The sequence below is a fragment of the Orbicella faveolata genome, unplaced genomic scaffold (assembly GCF_042242905.1).
Source record: "Orbicella faveolata isolate gen_17 unplaced genomic scaffold, um_ofav_v1 contig_13, whole genome shotgun sequence".
NCBI classification, from domain to species: domain Eukaryota; kingdom Metazoa; phylum Cnidaria; class Anthozoa; order Scleractinia; family Merulinidae; genus Orbicella; species Orbicella faveolata.
Genome location: NW_028301540.1, coordinates 20,934,633 through 20,957,923, shown reverse-complemented (window position 1 = coordinate 20,957,923; position 23,291 = coordinate 20,934,633). Strand labels below are relative to the sequence as shown.

Genomic DNA, 23,291 nt, shown 5'->3' with positions numbered 1-23,291 from the left:
ATAAATAATTACAATATGTATATATACAGTAAAAATTATAAGTTGGTAAAAGATAAAATAAAATAGATTAAGTACAATCTCGTCGAGATAAGTTAGGACGTCTGAATATACATTACACAAAAGATTTAATGGCTGCAAGAGCAAATAGTCTTAAAATTATTTATATTAACATCTTCGACCAGTTTATGGTCGACCAGTTTATGGCCCGTTGGTCAATTTGGTGCTGGAAGCAGGGTTTTTGTTCTTCTACTCGTCAGCTTCGATCTGGGCCGGGCTGGATCCAATTGTGTTGGAGTGTTCCTGTAGTACTGAATAGCAAAAGATGATTATGGTCAGTACCAGTTTCACTTGATTTGCGTAGGAACCGTTTTGCTGTGCTCAGAGCAGACTTTACTTCTCTACTGGACTCGCTTTGTCCCAGACTACTGATTGTATGCTGGAATTTCATGTCCAAGCGAAACTTGCCTTGTTCCATTGTCAAAGATCGCTTGATCTGGATGTCCCTATGTGTGAAGTGGTTCTTGAGTTTCAAGTCTTCGCTAGTTGACTTGGTATCAGCAGCTTGTCTAAAACCAATTGAATTGAATTCGATCGCAAAGAGATCGGTTCCTACTTTCTTCCAAGGTCGGTAAGGTATTTCATGCGGTAGAAGGGTTCTTTTGTCGTGACAACTTTCAGTTTTTGACCTTCCTTTGGTTCTCACCGGATCTCTTTGGGCGGGAGGGTCACTGTGTTAACTAATTCGAATTTCCATCCAACTCCACGAAGTAAAATATCAAACACGAAAGACCGTGTTACATTTCCAAACACCGAGAAGAGCGTTGAAAATACGACGTGCAGCGGAGTAGTTTTGACGAACTTTGAGGTGTTTGGAAATGTGGTCAAACACTGTCTTGAGTGTTTGATATATCTTCTCTATCAAAACAAAGGAGAAAACGGAGAAATAAAATCGTAAAAATCTATGCTAATTAAGATGAGATATCCAAACACCGTCACGGTCATGATTTCCTTTGTTTAAACTTAGTAAATTATTAATGAGTTTGAGAAGGTACGAATACGACACATTACGTCTGTTGGACACAAGTTACGTCGCTAACCCTAACCCACCCCCCCCCCCCAACTTAGCTCAAGGTGTGGATCCGCCACTGAGTTGTAACAACCTTTGAAACAAAATGTGACAAATTCTTTGCGCGAATTGTAACAACTTTTTAACCCAAAATGTAACAACTTCCTTACCGCGAAACACAACGTAGATGTAACGTTTTCGATATTGTATTCAGTGTGTGCGGCTGGCTAAACTTAAGTCGTAGCAACCCCCAACAACCTCAGCACTGCCTCAGCACAGCTGTAGCTATTATCCTTCGATTAGCGGTCTAAACCTTATGAAGTATGGATTTTTCGGATTCCTAAATTAATAAACTGCTGTTTATGTTACTATCGATGGTACTAGAGCCGGGGGGGGGGTACTCCCATAAATTTCGGATAGGTGTGTGCCGCGAAAGGTCTTAAACCCTGACCCTATTTAAGGATGGATCAAACGAAAATTGATACCCTATTTAAGACCCAAACCCGACTCAAAACTCAAAATAGCTTGAACGGGTCAACTTTATTTCGTTTCTGGGTGTTTACGCACTGCTATTTTAGCTGATACAATTTAGGCACCCTATCTAAGGATCACACCGGGACACTATGCCAGCATGGGCGAAAATGATACCCTATTTAAGGATCGAGAACCTCAAAAAACCATACCCTATCCCGCGGCACATACCTATATAGCCCATAAAGGGGAGTACCCTCCCCCCCCCCCCCGGGTACTAGAGGTAAAGTGGGAAAGAGGAACGAAGGGTCACAACACTGGAAGAGCACAAGTTAAGCAGAAGCGGGTGTCAGATTAGGTGCTGAAGGCGTAAATGTGGTGTTTCCTTGCCACTAGCTAACACTACATACAGCAGGAAGAATGGTTAAACGACTTCTACTACTTTACTCACATCACTTGCTTTTACTTAAAATGTACTGTTGCTTTTTTGGATCATTAAACAAAGAACACAAGCACAGTCACTGCTGCAATAAAGACTAGCTAAAATGAAATTGAATATAAACAATTTTCAAAGTCATGTGCCTTGTAACGTCTCCAGCTGTGACTGACAGTTGTTAGTAATTATTCGTGCTTTCCGACATGTTGTGTTTTATTGTAGAAGATATCATATTGCCGTCCATTCTCAGAGCACGGACCAACAGACGCGGACTTGGCATGAACAAACACGAACAATTCAGTTCAACAAGATAAAATTTTGAACTGGTCAAGTGACCCTGAGTAAGTTTGTTTAATTTGACCATAGCTAATAGAGGCAATGGTTATGAGAACCTGGCAAAGTTGTACTGATGTTTTTGTTGGCTGTTGACCCTGCACAAAAGCTGGGAAAATACAAAAGGCGGTTATGCGTGTTCATACAACTAGCCAATACATGTAGAAGCATTGCGATTATGTAATTCATGCATAGTCCATGAGCATGAAACAAAAGATGTGCAGGGTCAAGGAAATCTTAGCCTCTCAGTGATTAACTATGATTTGACTAACAAGAGATGTCAAGGTCGACAAGAAGTGACAAGAAGGCTGATACAGATCTAAATTTGTACATTAAGATCAGAGTTGTTACATTTTACGTTCTTACATTTCCAGTTAAAGAAATTGTTACATTTTGCGACAAAGATTGTTACAGTTCGGGTTAATGTTACATTTTGTATCAAAAGTTGTTACATTTCGCACCCGGAATTTCGCATCAATGTCGGTTACATTTTTCGTTAGTTGTTGCATTTTGCTGCTCAACAACATCAAGCATGCCACCGTGCAACAAGTCAGGTTGTCTGCTGTATTGATATCTTGTACATGTGTATAATATGCCCGACACTCTTATTTTAACGTTAATCGAATTTTAGTAAAGCTTTAGGTGGGATATATATAAAAAACACATATATTGGCTAATGTCTACACAAGGTGGATAATGTTTAAATAATGAAACAGGCTTTAATAATTTCTTACATCAGAAAGGTGGGGCATACAAAAGACAGGCTGGGCTACTAAGTTTTCTTCGTTCTTTGTACTTGGCTAGTCTATCCTCCGGGTATTTATGGTACTCTTCTTTTACCGCTTATGTTGCTAACGACAACAGCGAAAAAGAAAACACCATTCGCAGACTATTCGCGTTTATTCGCGTGGAATTGCGGGGTTACTGATCAGCGGACCGCCTTCGCGCGTGCGCAAGGGGCGATCTTGCAAAGTCGAGATTTTAATTTGCGCATAGAACGCACGCTAAAATACCTAATTTCACGAAGCTCCTATCTCAAAAACTGATCCGGTGACCCTACTTTTTTAATGCATAAAAATATTCAACAGCAAAAGCGAAATGCATGTGCGAAATTGTAAAAATAAAAAACTGTAGAGTGGGATTTCTCCAACTTGGAAATTTCCATTTTCAAGAAAAATCCACTCCACAGAATTTTTATAATTTTGCTTGTTTCTTTTTCTGTGTGTAATAAAAAGATTTTTATAAAAAAAAAAATATGGGGTTCCTGGCTTAGTTTTTAAGATACATACAATTGATGGTAAAAAGTGGGTCAAGTTTGTTGCTATGCAACAGGACAATGCAACCTTGATTTATGACTTAAACACAAAGAAAGGCACAGTGGAGAGTTACTTAATAAAATACCACAACCATTCAAAACAGTACATTTCCAAGCTTGAACAATCGCACCTAGTTCTATAAGTCTCCAGAAAGCAGAAAACTGTTTTGAGCCACCTTAAGAGCCCTTTCTATCCAGTTGACTGCCATCTCGTTGAGCAGCAGAGGTCACGCTTAGTCCTTATACTCATGTCACTTTGTCTAATTATGTCTACCCCTTTCCGGCAAAATGTCTTATGAGCCCTTAATACTGTGAACTGTGGTCAGCGGATGGAAATGTTCAGTTCAAAACGTACTGCCGCTATACAGCGTTTTTTTTACTTTTGCTTTAGTTTTGCTTTACTACACGTCCTATCAGAAAAAAGACAAACGCTCACTCGCACCGTTTCCCAACCATGGTTTTCCGAAACTCAGTGTTGAAAATCGCTCTACTACGCTGCGATTTCTGTCAACTCTCAAATATATTAACCACATCGTGATCCCATCAAGGTGTCCAGATCGTAATCCCTCTCTTAACCACTACTTCAGCTACTGAAACTCTTGCCTATTTATAAATTCTATTCACCTTTCCTCATGGGGGAGGGGGAAGGGAGAGGAAACTGTTAAAGTCAAATTAAGGTCTTTAATTTTCCCTATTGCAACAGGGGCGCAGGGGCTGTCCGTCCAAAATTATATCACTTGTCAACATGTGCAATAAGAAAAATTGCTGAAGGTATCTTAGCATTATAACTGGCCTGTCGCCAGAACATCAAAGCTCATCAACGATTGTCATGGGAAATTTCAAAATATCTACTCGGGCTTATTCTAGGTAAGCCAGGTGACAGGCAAACGCTCGCTGGTATGCGTAAAACTTATTTTTAGGGAGTGAAATTTTGCGTCCTTTGTCCTCACGCTGTAGGGTCGCGGCTTTTTTTCACTGAACAATCACGTGAAATACGCTGGCAAGCAGACTTAGGGGCTCACTGTAATTATCCACATGTACCGGGGGATATCTATGATTTCCGCAGACATCAATGGTCAAAATTCCCCGACTTTTCCCTTATAAAAATAAAATTTCACTAACTAAACAATTAGCCAGTTTCAGATATAGTAGAGGCCTTCAGCCTCCCCTTACAGCCGTCAGCAGTGCTATAATTTCACTTTTCCTCTGTATGTCAATTCACCCTGAACTTGAAAATGTCTTCCTTGAGCATTTCCTGACCTGTGGAAACTCTGACAGCTCGTTACGGATACCTGTCCAAGCATTACTCTCAAGAACGTAGTGGAATCGATTTTCATTGGGTCCACTGGCCGAGTCCGTCATCTAAGCGTCACCTGGCTCCAGACTTTCTCTGAGAAACCATTGTTGTAATAACTCACCCGCCCCACCTGTTTTCTTGTGGTTTCGTCACAAAATAGGTACATTGAAACCTGTATTAAGCGGACAGCCTTGGGACCCACACTAGCGTCCGCTTAATACAGGGTGTCCGCTCAAAACAGGTTCTAGTACCTTGTTCAATAACGGTTAATTATTAACCCTTTTATAACACAGTGTAAGATCAAAGACTAGCCAAGACTGCTCATAGTACAATGTCCAGTCAATCAATGCATCAATCTGGAATAATCACCTAGCTATTAAACCGAATGTTAAGGAGTCTCCGCTGAACCTTTAGAAGTAAAATAAGCCAGTGCCCGCTTAATTGCAGGTTTTGTGCAACAAAGTGGCGTAATACTGGTGTCCGCTGAATCCAGGTTTAGTTTACAGTAAGTGTGGGAAGAAAAATTGGGGTCGCTTGAAGTGCCACTGAAACGAAATTTTCGTATGTGAGATTTTTGCTTAGTAATAAAGTTTCAACCTTACTTGGGAACACTGCAGACTTTTTTTTCGCATACGGTAAGCGAAAACTGCTTTTTCAGCCGTTCGAAATTGGCTGGTTAAGCCCAAAATTGGCGGCCATCTTGGCGCGGCCAAAACAGCCTAGTGACGTCACTGGTTGTATTGCTCTCATGCCGCGCTGAAAATTTAGAGTGATTATGGGAGAAGGGAATACTGTTCGAAGCCCCCCAAAAAACATCTTAAGGACATCTCAGGGCTGTAAAGCAGATAATAACAGTAGCCTTAGACATGAAGAGGTGGAGAGTCGATCCTGGGGCTTTTCAGTCTATTTAATTGGATATTTTATGTAAGCAAGCAAACGAGTGGGAGTTCTTAGATCGCAAAATGATCGGGACTCTTAGTGAAATGGCCAGCACTCAATTAAACAATATCTACACTCATAAAGTTAAAAGACATGAAAACAAAAGAAAGCGGCTTTTGAAAATATTATCCGGAGTGCTGCTGCACGAATCGTAGCAACAACGTTTCGAGTTTTCGAGTCGCTTCGCTTCGAGGAAACCGGACGCTTTGTGAGTTTCACCGCGGACGAGATTGTGCCACAGTGACCTTTAGTCTAGTTGTATCTGCTACATCCTACAAGTTATCACAACAGCAACAATTTAAGAAACCCTCTCCTTTTATATGAGGGAGCGAATTTAAACTATAAAGGTAAACTTAGCTGCCATAACCCTTCAATTATATGTTTTCAGGAAACGAGAGAAAGCGTGACAATGTCGGCGGCGAAAGGTCATATATGCAAATTAGTTCAAATTCTGTTTAATAAACCTTCGACTAAATAATAAACTAGTGACGTTTAACGAATTGCTTTGAACTTGAATACTATTAAATGAAGATCATAGACATAAGTATGCGCTAAAGAACTCCAAGTTATCCATCGGCCGTGAAATATTACAATTGGGAAATACGTGTAAAAGAGAAGCGAAATTCCCGCTTTGTTTACACTGATACGTATGCGGCGATAAAGCAAACCCTGCTGCGGATCACAATTTTCAAAGATACATTTTGTCTACCACAAGAACTCTCACTTATTAGTATCATAAAAAGATGCTCTCTGTGTGCAAAGAAGTACTCGACTCAAAGCTTGTGGACCGTTAATAACTTCATGATTGTGCGGATGGCTGATGCGCTTACGGCTTTTAATGCAGCAAAGTTGCCGAGGATATATTCGAACCTTGTTAATAGACCTTAGATAAACGTGAGAATCCAAATTTCAGAACCAGGCTGAAAACAGACGACGAAATATCGTGTTTAGGCTTCAGGACGTGATACAAAAGTTGCCACACTCGTCTTCGAAATCTCCAATCGAGTACTCAAGATGTTCGAAAAGTATACTGAGCTGTTCTAATCTGTAGCATTCATTTTGGTGAATCTACATTCTTTGGCGCCCTCCAACGTTTATGATGTGTATTTCCTGTCAAGGCTGGACTGAAATTACAAGGTAGGAAACTAGTAGGTATCGACAGTATGAAGAATAAACTTAAATGAATCAAGTGAAAACAAGAGAGAATCTTAAGCGCTTCTTGCGTGAATACAACCAGTGACGTCACAAGGTCCTTAAACTCGGTTCCAGAGCCCGGACACAGTTTTGCTCCAAAAAGTCGATTTCAGCAGCTAAAAAGAGCACTTTCCGTTAGGATTTGACAGAAATAAAGTTCACCATTATTTTAAGCACGTTTGAAACTATAAATTGGGCTAAAAAAAGAGAGTACGAAAATTTCGTTTCAGTGGCACTTTAATACAGGTTTTACTGTATTGTTGATATGATGGCGCCCACTCCCTCGGCAATTCTCCCACCGATCCTTGCGTGTAGAAGTCCACTGTTTCCTTTTATGGCAGTAGAGGTCTGAATGCAGGCTAACGCTTAGTTACACAAACCACTCAACCACTATGTCAATGTACTGAATTTTAATCATGTATTTTGCTCTCATTCTGAAGAGGTATTGGCGCTGTGCAGTAAATAACTGATGATAATCTAAAGCTTCACGAGATATGGTCTATTAGATAATTTTCACTAAATATTCCTTTGGATAATAAATAAATCGTACGGTTCTTTTTTCACATTAACATGACCGACAGTTGGCCGGCAAAAAACAAATTCTCCTCTTTCTTTCATATTTTTTCTTGAAAACTGGACGGAAGTTCTCAACAAATTACAATAAGCTTAAATATTCTATTATACAAGTCTTCCGAAAATATTAACTCCATGTAAAAATATTTCGTACAAAATTAACGAGACACGTAGTATACAAAGCCGCACTTTAGATAGAACCCATTGTAATGAGGTCCTCAAAAAGCCATATCAAAGACATCCTAGGCGTGGTCAAAAGGACGAAATGATCAAACGACTCCCTCCCCCCTCCCCCCGAGTTAATTTTGACGTCCCACAATATACAATAGCTGAGGCGCGAAATATGGCTTGGTGTATGCTAACTTTGAAATCTCTCTATTTTCTGTTTTTTTTTTCCTCGAAGCATCCACACTGTACAAAATAAGCTCAACTGGAAATAATAAATAATTTACTTAGCTGTAACAAAAAAAAAACCTTCGTTAATTTGGGACCTAAATATATATACGAATAGAGCGGAAAGACATTAACAAGTCTCTCTGTTATAGCTGATTATCGGTCAGCGACTTTGGCCGATGTCATTGCATGTAGAAACAAGAACGTCACAAGCTACGTTTAACGAAAGGATCAACTCAATCATACACATGGCTAGACATCAAAAAAACACAGCGATTAAGGGAAAGGAAACACCGCGGCAGCAGTGAAAATACCACAGAAACATCAACTTTATATCAAAAGCTAACGGTGTATAGTTGTTACGCTCGCAAGGCAAGGAGTAGAAGACTTGAATTAGACAGCGTCAAGGTAGATAAGGAATACAAGATGAACACCCTAAATCGTTCTTAGTTTGCTACCTAATTAATCCAACGTGACGACTTCAATTCTTCGTCGCCCGTATTCTGTGAAAGGTTCTCTAACATTGCCAAAAAAGTTCATGAGATTCCTGTCTTCGTAGTCACTGACATAAACACAGTCGTCCTTCATGACATCTTGTTGAATAGAGTCCCGCAGCTGACGAGACTTTCGCACGAGATTCTGAAGTTGAAGCGTGCCCATTTCCGACAGCTTCATTCGGATCTTGTTGAAGTCTGACCGGAATCCAGTCTCCAAAAACCTGACAGAGAAAGAGGTTTGATATTAGCGGAGACAAGACAACAACCCAATGAAAATGGAGCATAAAAACACTGACAAGGGCTTCTCCTTTAGCAACAAATACTACTAACAATGCAAGACGGTAAGACCCAAATCTTAACACTGGCGCTGTAGGAACACAGTCTGAGAAGGAAACCACAAGTTTAGTGGCGGTGTGAGCCATAAAAACCTCAGGCAAGGATAGAATTCATTTCCATAGCGTGCAATTTCGCTCTATTCAATGTGGCATTAATACTGGAGATTATGGAACAACCATGGCCAAAATAACCACGACAAATCTCTGACCTATATATTTATTCGCAGCTCGTGATCTTAGCTGTGACCAATATCCGAGAAATAAAGAATATTTTGGACAGTAATCAAAACAACAACCGAAGGAAAGAATGCTTCTCTTTATTTGAACGTATGGGGTGAATCTTCATTCGTAAAAATTTCGTGCCGCAAATGTTTTTTAGCAGTAACCTTCTTTTCCAGCTACGCTATATTCTATTCAACCAAAAGCTTAAACAAGGCTTTTTTCTGTTCCATTGTCTTGGGATTTTCGCGCGAATCTCGTGAAAAGAAGTCACATGTTACAAAGCGGCAACTGTCCTTGAACATATATACATGCACAACCAAATCATCGGCACACAGTCGCTTTATTGAAACTCAAAACAACAAACTGGCTAAAAGTCGAATAGAGTCCATGATACTTCAGACTAACACGCGCGGAACGTGGCTGTCTCGCGGTATAGCACGTAACGCCCACTGGATTATTTGGAGGAAAACGTGTTTTCAATCCTTACCTTTGAACCAAGTTTGACACGCAATCGGACGAGAAGTGAGAAGAAGATAGTTCTGATGATAAACACGCGGGTTTCAGCGGTCTCATGACGAAATCTCCAAGAAGTGTATGTAACCAACTGTTCTCCTTAAACCAGGCCACAACAATCTCCTTTCTTTCAAAGTACATCTTGAGGCGGGTGAAGTCTTCCAGGTTACCTTTCTCTAGAAATTCCCTACAAGAAAACACAAGAAATGAATAAAACGGTCAACTCTATTGAAAGTTGTTCACGTGAAGTACAGAATGGGTTACGCGGGAAATTTATTCCATAAAAATACGACAAGCACTCGACTGATAATTAACTGAGTAGTTTCATTTCCTTCACAACAACGAACAATGAAATCCTAAAGTTAACTTCTCATCTGATATCATCGTTTTTGCTTATCTACAGACTTGTCATGAACAGAACTGGAAGCTCAAGGGAATAAAAGATTCCTTAGCCCAACTTTATTTTATTACGAGTTTCAAAAATACATTCGTGTTATACTAATTTTTCCTTGCTTTGACCCAGTCAGTGCCACACTGAAAATGGCCCACGAAATTTCCCGCACTTCCATCGCCAGACTAATCTTTTATGACTGGGATAGCGTAAGTGAGCGAAACCGGCTGAAACGCAGCTACCTATAAGCAAGAAAAAAGGTCAGAAGTTCTTTCTTCAAATATTCAACGCATCAGAGCGTGTGGAGTGAGGACGTGATGAGGAAAACATTTTTTGAAAAAATCCTACTCTAATATCACAAGGACTTGAAGCGTTGCTACGTTTTGATATTTACAAATCGGAATTGACAAAAGACGTTCTGCTTACTTAATCTGCCGCGAGGGAGAGAATGCGGTGGCTGTCACCACAACACTTAGCTCAATGCTTTCACAGTAATATAGTTTACGTAGCTCGAGGGCGATTCTTATGACAATGAAAGGAATGGCGGCCTGCTTGATATGTTGGGTTTGTGGCTTTATTATACAGCCATAATATCACTAATCATGACTCGATTATTGTCAGAAGTTCAAATATCAGGGATCATCAAAATACTCAAGTGATAAGCACTTGAAAAGGCGCTTGCATGGGTTTTGTGATCCTCGTTGTTTAGCACACGACCGAAAGCAAATACGTTTAAGTGACGAACAACTGCACTGCTAATGCAATATATGTCTAAGTGTTTGTTGATTATGTGCTAAGGTTCCATATCGAGGGATTGCCGCGAAACCACTTGATGTTAACATGAAAATAGACCATGATTCGCCAAAAAATACAGCGAGTTCGTTGGTCGTTTTAAACAAAATCACACTAAACAGCTGAGCAAAGATTTCACTAAGAGTCGCTAAAAATCGAGACAAAGTAGGCGGTCCCCTGAAAAGGTTTATGCTAAGCTTTACTGCCAACTTCTACCTAAAGAAACTACTGAAAGAACAAAGTGAAGTGTTGTGCTATTGAGTTGAAGTACTTATCTGCCTCGTGAATAAACATAAAGAGCGCCACCACGTTACTTCAAGTGGATCATTAATTAAAATACAAACGACGCGATCTCAATACCATCAGTAGCAGTAAAACACTGTTCTGTCTGTGCTCCTAAGTGCAGACTGCAGCTGGATCAAATAACCATGGAATATTCAAATACCCTCAACAAAAAAGGTCCCGTGATATTTGTCATACCTAACATTTTCAATATAGTGTCGTTGGGAACAAAAAATCAAATAACTAGTGTGACTGTATTTGTCTTGCTCATTAAGTTTTCACTTGATGCATCACAAGGTAAAAATGAGCTAACTAGTCTCTTGAATATACAGTCTCCAGCTGTGCCATCATTTCTCAAATGCAATAAAAATGTCATCAAATTGTTTTGATGGTGGTAAATAAGTCCTAATCACTTGGATTGGTCAGTGAATATGGCATCCCAAGAGGTTGGTTCAATACTGTTCCTAGCCACAGGCAATGTTTAACAATGGACTTCACAGAGCTTGTGAAATATGCTCAAAGCGACAAAATACACTAGCTAACAAGTTAGCTTTTCTACTTTATTTACCTCGAACTTTTATGGCTTGGGTTTTTCCAGACTAAGAAATTATACTAATACAGATTCCAATATCGCCAACATGGCACAAGCCAGACAAACATTTTCACTTAGTTACTAATGAGGTGTTCAGATGAGCCAAGACAAAAATTTTTCATTTGAACAAAATATTTGGGGTACTGGTAAAGTTCAGGTATAAACCAAAGCCATCCAAACTGAAATTTGGATATAAATAAGACACAAGGGGTTCTTGCACGTTCCAAAAAAGCTTCTTATTGCTGCTGCGCCCCTAGAAGTCATGCAGAATAAAGATTCACAGTCTGGTGGTTACCTTATCATCACAAGAAAACTAAAAATTCTGCTCAACTATTTTGGTTAACTCTGTCACTACCTGTGACAGGGTCGAACACTCATCAATCAAAAGCACACCATGAATACTCGCATAAATGTTAGAATAACAACTTTCTTGTATGAACTAATAAGATATTGCTACACAAAGTTGGTGTGTATCGGCTTCAGAAGAAAATAACAAACACTTCCTTTATTTGAAAAGCTGTGAACCTCATGACTTCAAAACAATGAGTAGAACAGGAGACCAGTGTCAGCTGTAATTTCTGAATGGTCATGAACAACCACCTGGTGTTTTTGTGTGAGCAAATGCAGTACATTACACAAAGGAGATTAATGGCAATCAGGAGAGAAAGAAATCAGACAAACCAGAGAATGCACCAAGAAGGCTAACCTCCTCTCCCCTCTCTACATCCCCCCCCCCCCTCCCCAGTTAGAGTTACTAATTCATTCCTGAAATAAGAAAATAAAATGGTTGACAACCTGATGATGTTCGTTTGTTTGACTGGATCACACAGTTAAATGTCTACCTTGTATGGTGCTTTTATAGAATGTATTAAAGTAATCTTTAGTCCTTTACCTGTAACACTTATGCCTCCTGACTACGGAAGATGGTCTGTGCTCCTTTCTGTAAGCTGTATCATTCTGGTTTTGCCACATCCAGACTTCATGGAGTCTTTCAATGTATGGCTTTGCTTTGCTCATAAAATCATTCACAGTCAATTCAATCTCCTCTGCATGCCTTGCAAGCTGTAAGATGAGTGAATATTTCAGTTCATACTTTGAATAACCAAACAACTGAGTAGCCAAGCTCATCAGTAAAATGTGTGTGTCCGGCATGAATATGCAAGTGTAGAAATCTTGAATACACTTTTGGGTGAAAGACCTGGTTGTCAAATGAAAGAATAATGATCATCATCATCATCATTACAAACTATAACGTTTCAGAAATTTCTGAGAAAAACTGTTGTAGTGTGAACTTACTTCACTATTGACATACTCAAGGCATGCTCTGTAATCCTCGGCCACCATTTCACCTTGCCGTGGTACACTGAGCTTGATGCTCTTGGTATCTAACCAGTTCTTGAAGTAGCCACAGAATCCAGCATATGCCTCAACAGTTTGAAAACCACCTTTGAGATGACCGTCAATGTACATTGCTGTGATCTAGTGTGTAAAGAAACAAGTGAAAACCATTTAATAACAAAGTCAAGCATTCCTCCTTGAAAAGTCTATATCGATAGAGAATACCACATTTGGGTCTCTCCAAGGCAACGTTAATTGTCTGTTGTGTTCATGTTACTGAAGATATCGGATCAGCTCTTTATCAGAGTAAAGTAAAGGAGGGTCAATGTGTTCTTCGTGTACAAATGTATAATAATAATAATAATAATAATAATAATAATAATAATAATATTTAGTGAGGGAATCTAACTCGCCAAAGGCGGTTTTCGGTGGAGCCCTCTGAAATAAAAATCACCTAAAAATGACATAAATAAGAGTTACCTAATAAATTACTACAAGCTAAAATAAATAAGAGTAAAAAGAGTTCGTATTAGTTAAAAAGTTAAAATTCTAAAGATTAAAATTAGCTAAAATCATTCAAAAAAGTTTTCAGTTTTGCTTTAAAAATAGATAAAACATGTGTGTCTTTTAATTCACACGGGAGGCTGTTCCAGTCCTTCGCTGCTTGATAAATGAACATTTGCTTGCCCCATGATAATTTCAGTCAAAAGAACAAAATACAATGAAACTATTCACCTGCTATGAAAACCATATACATGTACTGAAGATGAAAATCAACTAAGATTTCACACATTAACTCGCTTGTATATAGATTGTCACAGGTTTCAAACTTGTATGTGCATACCTGGTGTAACATGTAGCTATGAGTTACTCTTGGCATGTGTTCTGTCAATGCTTTTAGTGCCTTTCGATTTCCAGCATCCCTGTCCTCTAAAAATTGATACCATTTCTGTTGCCGTGAAGAGTGCAAAGAAAGTTGAAAATGTTCCTCAAGAGCTTGCCGATTTCTCAAGCATCGCTTGAGAACATAAGTTTGCATTTGTCTAATTCCACCGTGTTTTCTAACAAAAAGTTTGTATAAACTAGTCCATTCATAGTAATTAGAGGGATAGTCTTCTTGTATGTCCCGTTCTGCAAAGGAAGACAAAACATATCCACATCAACAACAAAACCTGAAATTGTCAAGACTGTGGCATGGGAAAAGTAACTGCCAAAAGTTGACAGTTCAATTATAATTTTATTTACATATATTTATCAAGCAATGAGAAAGATTGTAAAATTAGTCTGGTAAGCAACTCTACAGTTCATGTCCATATAACAAGGAAGCCTAGAAAGCTTACTTCTGCAGCAAGATCAGTCACTTTCTGTGTAATACAATTCACAGAATTGTGTACATGTATCTGTGCATTTGATAAACAACAAACAATTTCTTGTTTGGCAACACCTTGAACTTTCTCGATAAGTTAACTGTTACAGGATGTAAGTTAAAAACCAAGCTGCAATTCCATCATTACTTTCATATAACTACTGCATGTAGCCAAACCTATAATATTCTCTTCCATTTTAAGCAATACTATTTGAGGCACATGACTATACAATGATAAACACTCACCTCTGTCAGATTCATGGTAACTTGACTCCAGTTCTTCATCTGTCAATCCCCATATTGACTTTGCTTGGCTTGCCGTTAAATGGCTTACACTTTGAGAAGGAGGAATGGGGTTCAATAGATACCAAACAATAACGGATGTCTTAAGTTGACTGACTGGTCTGAAAAAATTATGATCGTTCTTAAGTACTTCAGCTTTGTAGAACATTTCATAGAGGTAAATGTAAGTATACTCAGGCCACCTTGTTTTGAGACCAAAATCCACCTGAAATGAAGAAGTCAAACCAGATTCAAACATAATGTGATGGTAAGCTATTCATGTCTTCTAGACGATAAACAGCAGGTTTGTCATAAAAAACAGACTAACAGGATAATTTCCAAGACATGCCAAACCCTCTTTCACAAATATTATGTCTTTTAGTTTTAAACATATTGCAATATGGTTTATGAGAGCTTGAATAAAAGATAAATACAAATGTCCAGAAACATAGCCATGGCTTCCACATAAAATCTGCTCGCTGCGATTGGTCAAAACTTGATGCATGGTTTATTGGCAGGATCAATGACTTGAAAGGCTCTACTCTTCAACTAAAGGATTAGTTTGTTGGGGGAGGCTCAAACAAATTCTGCTCTTCTACAACAAACAATTGACAAAATTTGCAAAAACATGAAGACAGTGAACTGACACAAACACACACACATACACCCAAGGTGAAGAGTTGTCCCGTTGTTTATATCATGGAAAATGCCCAGTTAGCAAGAGAATGCACCTGAATATATACAATACCAGCAAAGGGAGAAATAGTCGGAATGAAATAATCACAGCTTACTGATAATGAAAAAAAAATAACTTAATCCCTCAAAAATTTGCAATCTAAGCCAAGCAGATAGATGAAAACAGATCACTTCTTGTCTGCTACAGGAAATCTATCTATGAATATGATGTTTTCTATGTAACATACATGGAACATCATAGAATTTGGCTGCTTGAGTGGCAGGAAAAGAAAATCAGCATAATCTTATAAAACTGAATTTTTTTGCAAGAGCAAACCTCAGGTTATTAACGACAACAAAATCCAATACTGTGCCCATACTTAGAGAAATATTCAGTAACAAAGTTTATCATTTGTCTTGCTAGAGTTCTCACTTGTAGGTAAAACTGAACATCAGTCCTGCAGAATCTGAATAATTAAGTACTTTTGTACCATGCAAACTTGAAGAAAACTTATGAACCCTACATTCTCAATCAGAGAAATTTTCAACAAGATCAAATCAAGAAGTCTGAAATTGTTTCTATTTCTTAACTAGAACAATAACGGAACCATTGAAAAAAATATTGCTGTTGTAGTGTAGTGGCCACTGATCCACAGATGCTCAGAAAACAAAATTGTTGTATGGATTTATCATGCTACTCCAAACACAAACGTTAGTAAGTCTGACTTGCCTAGAACTTCGTGTAAAAGTTTCATTTGCGTTTGTTCCATCAAAGATTTTACATTTCCTTTATTTTCCCCTCAGTTTCCCCTGAACCTTCACTATCTTGTGTCCTGTGCAGTAGAAAACTCGAAATGTTCAAGCAACGGAAAGCACAGCAAGTCAACAATAGCCTTTGGGAAAACCCCCCAATGAACTGAAAACGGTTGCACGAAGAAGCCTGCCTTCGCGTTCCACACAAATAGCAGATTATGAAGAGAGAGATTTACCATAAGATAAACTAGAAAATTACCTCCTTCCTTTAGAGGAAAAAATTATCTGCAATTAGCGACAAGCAGAGAATTTCTAGGGAAAAAAAAACAGTGGATCTAGTTCAGTGGCCAAACATGGTGCAGCTGCTGTAGGCCTGGCCAAAGCAACACAAAACAATCGATTCCGGTGCCGATAATATCGCGTTAATTTCCTTTCAAAAAGCCTCAATTTATTTATTCATGTCCTCTTGTTCAAAAAAGCTGTGCATATTTCACCACTTGGACAAGCTCTTGTACCATGCAAAATCAACACCGTGTTTACAAAAGGCACTGAAAGTCCCAAGCCAGTGTCTCGGGAGCGAAAGCGAATTGATTGGAGTTGAAATGAGAGAAGGGTAGCGCCGAGTCCGAGAGATATGACAAGCGCGCGATAAAGTATCACAAGAACACAACTATTCTCTCGCAGTATTCAACACAAGCCGTCTATTCAACACCAACCACTTGGATTCACTGAAATCGATCTCTTCATTACCATTTCAATAACCCACCAACATTACATGAAACGAGGCACGCCGACGAATAGAAACACCCTCTTTCCTCCCAACCCGGATATGCCAGGCGGTGAATAGGCACAGTCAGTTTAACCGCTCCGACAGCCTTTCTCGCTCCCCTGGTCGACAGATTCTATCATTCTATTTACCCTACGGCTTGAAAGAGAAATATACAAGAGAAATAAAGCTCGAATTTCTTGGCAGCTTTCACATCTTGAATAATATATTAGACCTAAATGAAAGCACTTGCCCTCTTCGTTACTCGAATGTTTATAACGCACGTATTCTACAAAATATCACAAACTTAGCAACTGAGCAACCAAAATAGAAATATTTCGTGTTCAGTAATGCTTGTATTGTAGAATTCCCTAAGACTTTCACGAATAAAGGCCGCCTTTCTGTCAGATATTCTGCCCGAACGGGTACAACTACCGCATGGCATTTGGAAATCGGAAATGGAAAATTTAAGCGCATTGCTGCCTACTTCAGAGCGAATACAACAAAGGGGAGGGGAGGATGGCACCTCGACACTCTTGTATGAGATTTTCTGTGTATTTCCTCACAGAAAGACTGCTAATAGCCTCAAAATTTAGTCTCCTTGCAAAAATATTCCGTTCAATAAACGGGAAAAGTGAACGACTTGTAAACGAGAATTTCACAGCCCATGATTGTCATGAGGTAAGGGTGGCGTTCTCTCGCTTGATCCGAAAGGCTAAACCAAGCTGAATAGCACAGAAACTCAAAACGAAACGAGCTAAATACTAAAACAATAACTTGCTTCGTGCACACTGACAAAATAGTTCAAAAATACCACTCACTCACCCTACATCGATGACGCCATATGAGATTCGAGAGGCAGAGTCGGTGAAAAAGTCGGCAAGTTTTGCCCAACATTACAAGACTCCTGAAGTCCAAATACTCCAAAATAAGAACAAGAACCTCCTCGCTTAAATGAGTCAACAACGATGGCGGCAAAATAATCCTAGACTCCATTTCCTCGGGCTGAAATATCCTTGTGTTCGCTGATAATCTATGTAGAGGCGGTACGCAGTATGTAAACCTCCCAGAGCTGGCGTTTCGGCAACTATGGGCGAATTTTTTCGCTTTAGGTGGACAAAGATTTGAGTCCAACATGCTTGATGGCATTCTATTCTCAACGGACCACACTTACGAAGGGACCCAAATGACTGCGGCCGACATAAAAGCTCTAGATAAATAGAAAAACATAAAGGATACCTCCCTGCTAATGACACAATATCTCTAAGACTAAGAAGGAAGCTTTGTTGTTTTTATATATTCTTTTGACACGTGCATTTCCCGTCGCATTACGCATGCTCACATCGGACATGACATGTTCCGAACCAATCAGCGTGGTCGGCGCGTGTTTAGAATTCTTGGTAGCTGGGCTGGTGTTCGTAATAAAACATAATTATCACAGCTATCTCCACGAAAGAGAAAATAGAACGCAAAAGCTAGCGGAACAAGGGACTATAGCTAGCGGAACAGGGCACTACAGCGTGGAGAACCATTGACCTCTGAGGCCTGCTGATTCGCGTCACAAACTTCTGGGCGAATCGAGAAAGAACTCGACTTGAGAAGATTACGAGAGTGGGCAACATATCTGTGACATTCGCCCCGAAACATAATCCCTTTATAATTTATTTAATTTCCCTCTTGTTTCGAAACACTCGATCGCTGGCTTTAGCTCGACGTAAGACAGTGCTTTTTTAAAGGTAAAAGAATCATAGTTGTTGGTGTTATCTCTATTGAAACGGGTAAGTTGGTTCGGTTATTCGGGTTTAGGCAAACGCTTTCATTGGTTGCGACGCAACGAAGCAGGGCCTCTGAGCTTCTGTGGGTAGACATGTATGTTCTTTCAGGTAGAAATAGCTTTTTATTTGGACGATCCATTGTTGGACTTACAACGAAACAGGCTGAAACATTTTTATTTTTCCTTCGTTTGCGCTCAAGACCAAATTTTTTTGTTAGATGTCGCAAAACACTGGAGCGCATCGCCGAGGGCTCTGTGAACAGGGAAGACAGAGGCGAGCAGAAAGCATCGATGACGTCAAACACACACAAATCCGAATCTACGTAAATCTTTATTCTGGGAAATATCGCAAACGAAGAGCTTGAGTCAGCCCTGAAAAGAAAGAACTTTCGCAAGAAGGACAGAAATGTATATTGCGCCAAGACATTAGGTGGATGTAAATGACAATATAACCACCTTTTCGCCTTAAGGCCCTTTGAATTGAAAAATTCTTTCCAATATTATTCTTGACAAGAGTTTCTAACCGCACTTCAGATGTTGCTCACTAAGCTGAAAGCTTCAACGATTCAAGCGCGCTGAAGCAAGTCCGGACGCGTTCGCATCGAACATTTAGTACTAGCAAGGACACAAGTTTCTTTGCAAACAGAAAACGAATTTGTCTTTCATGATTCGCTCAAAAACACCTGAACCAATCACGCAGCTGACGGGCCTTCCATTGTGGTTTTATTCTTTGTTCAGCTAATAAATGAAAAGTGAAATTTTAATTACTTCCCTCGACGTTGTCACTCGTTATATTGGAACAGTGTTCGTGGAAATTTGCCTGGAGTTAGCTAGGCAGCCTATGACATATTGCATCAATTAGCTAAACCGACTGGCTCGCCACTAAAACCGCCGATATACACTTCTACTTGCATCCTAGCCAATGAAGCTCTCACGTGGTTTCGTTTTCCACTATGGGGGCAGCTGCGCTAGCAGCCTTTAGCTTGAGCTTTTGTCACGAAAACGGGTATATGGCCGCCACTGAAAAGAAAGACGAAGGAAATAATTTGTGAAATTAATCATGGCATTGAGTCGTGGGCTTGGCTGCGAACAATGGTATTATCATTGAAATGTGAGGGTTAGTTTCTTTTATATGCAGAACCCTCTTTCAGGGTGGCTAAGCCAAACATGCAAATGACGTGTCAGACCAGCCATAGAGTTGATAAACTGGCCTCCAAAACGGACCGACCACACGCCCAAAGATAATTTTCAAAACAACGCAACTGCTTCGCCATACAGGCAGACAAAGTGGTCAAAAATTTACATCTAAAAAGGTCGCTCGTTAGTATTGTAAACACGACTATAATTGTTATACATCACTCAGTCCGGTCTTGAGAAATAAGCCCAAACGCGGCACGTTTCATTAATATTTAACGCAATTCACGTGACGTCATCCATTTGATAAATGCGTAATGATGCTGACCATTGAGAAGACTAATGGCCGACCTTAGGGAGTCGGACATTAGCAATACGAGCACCAACTTATTGAGACTTTTGGCGATATTGGTCCGCACAGCTGCCAAATGGCCTCGTCAAACACGCCTTCCCATTCGTCTCTCGACCATAAAGTCTCAAGTACTTTGTTTTGAGCTTGTTTCCCGGCGAATTAGGAAACTACTCGCACTAAAAAAGTGTTTGAGAAGTATCTTCACACAAATACGAAGAGACTTTCGACAGTTCTTGCCAATTAGAAAGAAAGAGAAATAAAGTAAAGGCAGTTATCATGACAAGTTCTAGATGCCCGTTTTGAATATGAATAGCAGGTCTTAATCAACAGAACGGCACCGCTAACCTATTCATTATTTCTGTAAACTTCTGGACTGAAAATAAAACACGGAAAATAAAACAACTGAAAGACTGTGAACTGATATGCGAAGCTCTGTTAGGATATCACGACAATACTCCACCAATCACTGAACTTCAGGGCCGGCATAAAACAAGTGAAGATCTGATTATTCTTTCCTTCGCTTGGCCGATATTTTGTTCTTTATTTATTCGTGAGATGACAGAAAGAAACAAAAAGCTGGCTTGATTGTACTCTTTGCCTTTTCCAAACACTCGTCAAAAACCATGGAAACCGCAATTACTCGTGAAAGAATGATCAAAATGAAGATGTTGCCTGCGGTGTTGAATCAACTACTGCTTTCAAACACTTCGACACAACATCTATCTTTTGTGATGAGCTTTCATATAGCTAGAATCATTCATAAGCACGCCTCTCTGAAAGCAAGACTAATCCAAAGTTTGCCCGTGGTGTCGTTCGCGCGTTCTAATTCGCTACCACGTTTTCCGCGCGGGATTTCCGATAACGATCAAAGCTTTAGCGAAGCAGTTAATCTCAAGATGCTAAAACGGAAAACATAAAAGACACACCCAATGTAACAACTTCCTTGCCAACAGATCGAGCGATGGAGCTAGCCAAGGAAAGTCAACACAACTATATACACTAGTAACGTTAGCTTCCAATTGTTTAAAAAAATTCAAAAAGCTGTCTTAACAACGTCAGAATTTGCTTTGAAACTGAGATGGTACAAAGGCACGTGACCGCAGACAGTATCAGCTTATCTGTATTTTAGGAACTGATTTGCACTGAATATGGAGTTCATGTCCGATCTCATTAAATATATACCCATTAAGGTGCTTGTCTGTCGTTGCGAAATATACATATGTGCACAAAATAGTTGCTGGTTTGTTAACACGACCACTAGGACAATCACGGCTTGTTCTGATTGGCGGAGAAACATTTCCCTTCTTTAGAGGAACATTTCAGGAAAGCCATCGGATTCCAAGAGAGGCAGTTAAGGTTTTTTATAGGGCTCAATTTCGAACTAAACCAACATTACTCGTCAATACAATACTGATATATTTGACTTGCTCTGGACACCTTACTTGGGAAATTGATCCAACATTGAATGATATATTTGATGGAAATTTCTTCAAAAATACCCGTATAAAAATATGTTGACTGAGTCATTTCACGTCCTTTATCATAGAAGTCAACGCAAGCTGAGAGCTGAGCGATGTTGTTTGAAAAGAAACGATTTGCAAATCGTGAATCGTCCAAGTGCTTACTAAGCCAGTTATCTTTTCACAGTGTACACGTATTCAGTTTTCTACCATTACTGGATATGACGACTGGCTTTACGACAAAGCATAACACCTTCAACTCTTCTACTGCGGTTTCGCGGCAATCCATGGCATTTCCTCGAAACATAGAGTTCAGGATGAAGACAATTCAAACGAAGCCTAACAAGCTTTCGGTGTCCCCGCTTAAATGACAAACTCTACGTATTACTATTATCTCGTACTTGTATTGCAGTGAAAAATACTCCTTTTTGAGTCCGCTTCTCTCTCATTTTGCTCATAATTTCAGTTTTTTTCCGAAACTAAGATCTGAACGCAACATACCAAGGTTTGATAGTGAAGATCTCAAAAGAGGAAAAAAATACAAGTGCGTCTGCGACGTGTTGCACACGTTTTTAAGGCCATAAAAAAACTTCGGTACATATGCTACTCAGAATTTGCGGAGTGAATGGAAAACCTGTCTTGTGTAATTTCACGATCTATTGGATATGGTTCTAATTTAATAACTGATGCTGGTGAAAGGATTAGTTGCATTCCCCTGTTGGCATGTTATTCCGGGTGTTATATATATAGTTCTAATCCACTCAACAATATCTTCACCCCACCGACCCTCTCCCCGCCGCCCCCAGTCCCCGTCCCTCGCGGTGAACCCTGTAAAGTCGCCGGAATGGGTGATTGTCATCCCCCACACTACTGCTAGTCTGTTTCTAAAGACAACATATCTTCAAGCAACGCGAGTGAAACTCAAACTCGAGGATTTTTCACTTTCGATTGTCAATCGGATTAGACTTGAGTAGCGGTACTCTTGATCTGTCGACCTTTCGCGCCGAAAAATGCACACCACGACGGAAAAGCGCACATGTATTCTGGTTTTGTTGACACTTAACAAAAAAGAACAAAGCAACACAGCCTGAAGACGAATGGCTCTGCTAGCTGATATTTCTTTATATCTTGATAATTCTATTCCGAGAGGTTTTAGGGTTTGAAATACCGTAGCAAACATATTTGCGATTTATATCTCTTGATATAATATATTAATCTCGCCTTTAGCAGCGTGTTTTGCATTCTGTTGCTTTTCCCAGATGCTAAAACAACGATAATGATATCGTGTTTGACAGTTTTCCTGTTTGGTAGTGTGAAATCTTGTTGTTCCTCTGACATTTTTCACATTTCAACACCAATACGCGGAAAACACTAAGGATATTTTTGTTCATGATAAGATGCTTGTGTTTCAAGTCTTAATTCTTTCAGTGGAATTATCTGGATAAGGCAAACAGCACGTATTCGGTTGAAAATTCAATTGTCTTACTGCCTAAATAACAATGTCAACAATATGCCTCACATACCAAGGACTCATCTACGTAAAAAACAGCTTTATAAATCAAAAACAATAACAGAGACAACAAAGCGCCGAGTCTGAAAGAGTATTTGTTTTTGACGGAATGAAATAAACAGCTATCATCGTGACAGCGGTTATTGGACAGCAATATTCTTTTCATGAAATCACTGTACGTGCGTGACGCTACGTAACAGGATGCCCCCGCTTCCAGCATCACTACTTCCGGTATGTACA

The 23,291-nt window shown here is 39.6% G+C and overlaps 1 protein-coding gene and 1 long non-coding RNA gene across 2 annotated transcripts; one reads left to right on the top strand and one right to left on the bottom strand.

Moving 5' to 3' along the window:
- Positions 1 to 7,446: 7,446 nt before the first annotated feature.
- On the bottom strand, positions 7,447 to 18,224 carry LOC110051214 (uncharacterized). Its single transcript, XM_089285016.1, has 7 exons — positions 17,647 to 18,224; positions 14,592 to 14,853; positions 13,824 to 14,110; positions 12,938 to 13,120; positions 12,534 to 12,703; positions 9,559 to 9,771; positions 7,447 to 8,735 (listed from the first exon to the last, which is right to left on the bottom strand). Exons 1-7 carry the CDS (start codon positions 17,968 to 17,970, stop codon positions 8,480 to 8,482), a joined length of 1,695 nt encoding a protein of 564 aa, XP_089141142.1. The 5' UTR covers positions 17,971 to 18,224; the 3' UTR covers positions 7,447 to 8,479.
- A 314-nt stretch (positions 18,225 to 18,538) lies between these two features.
- LOC149115541 (uncharacterized) lies at positions 18,539 to 20,483 on the top strand. The gene is made up of 2 exons (XR_016206080.1): positions 18,539 to 18,599; positions 18,814 to 20,483. It is a non-coding gene; the product is annotated as an uncharacterized LOC149115541 (long non-coding RNA).
- Positions 20,484 to 23,291: the final 2,808 nt, after the last annotated feature.

What these genes read in the sequence shown, in the direction of transcription:
- LOC110051214 (XM_089285016.1), bottom strand. Translation starts at nt 17,970, where the DNA reads ATGCCATCAAGCATGTTGGACTCAAATCTTTGTCCACCTAAAGCGAAA. An exon ending in TTGAGTATGTCAATAGTGAA is followed by an intron (nt 12,704 to 12,937) that starts GTAAGTTCACAC and finishes CTCATCTTACAG; the next exon opens with CTTGCAAGGCATGCAGAGGA. An exon ending in AGGAGGCATAAGTGTTACAG is followed by an intron (nt 9,772 to 12,533) that starts GTAAAGGACTAA and finishes GTTTTCTTGTAG; the next exon opens with GGAATTTCTAGAGAAAGGTA.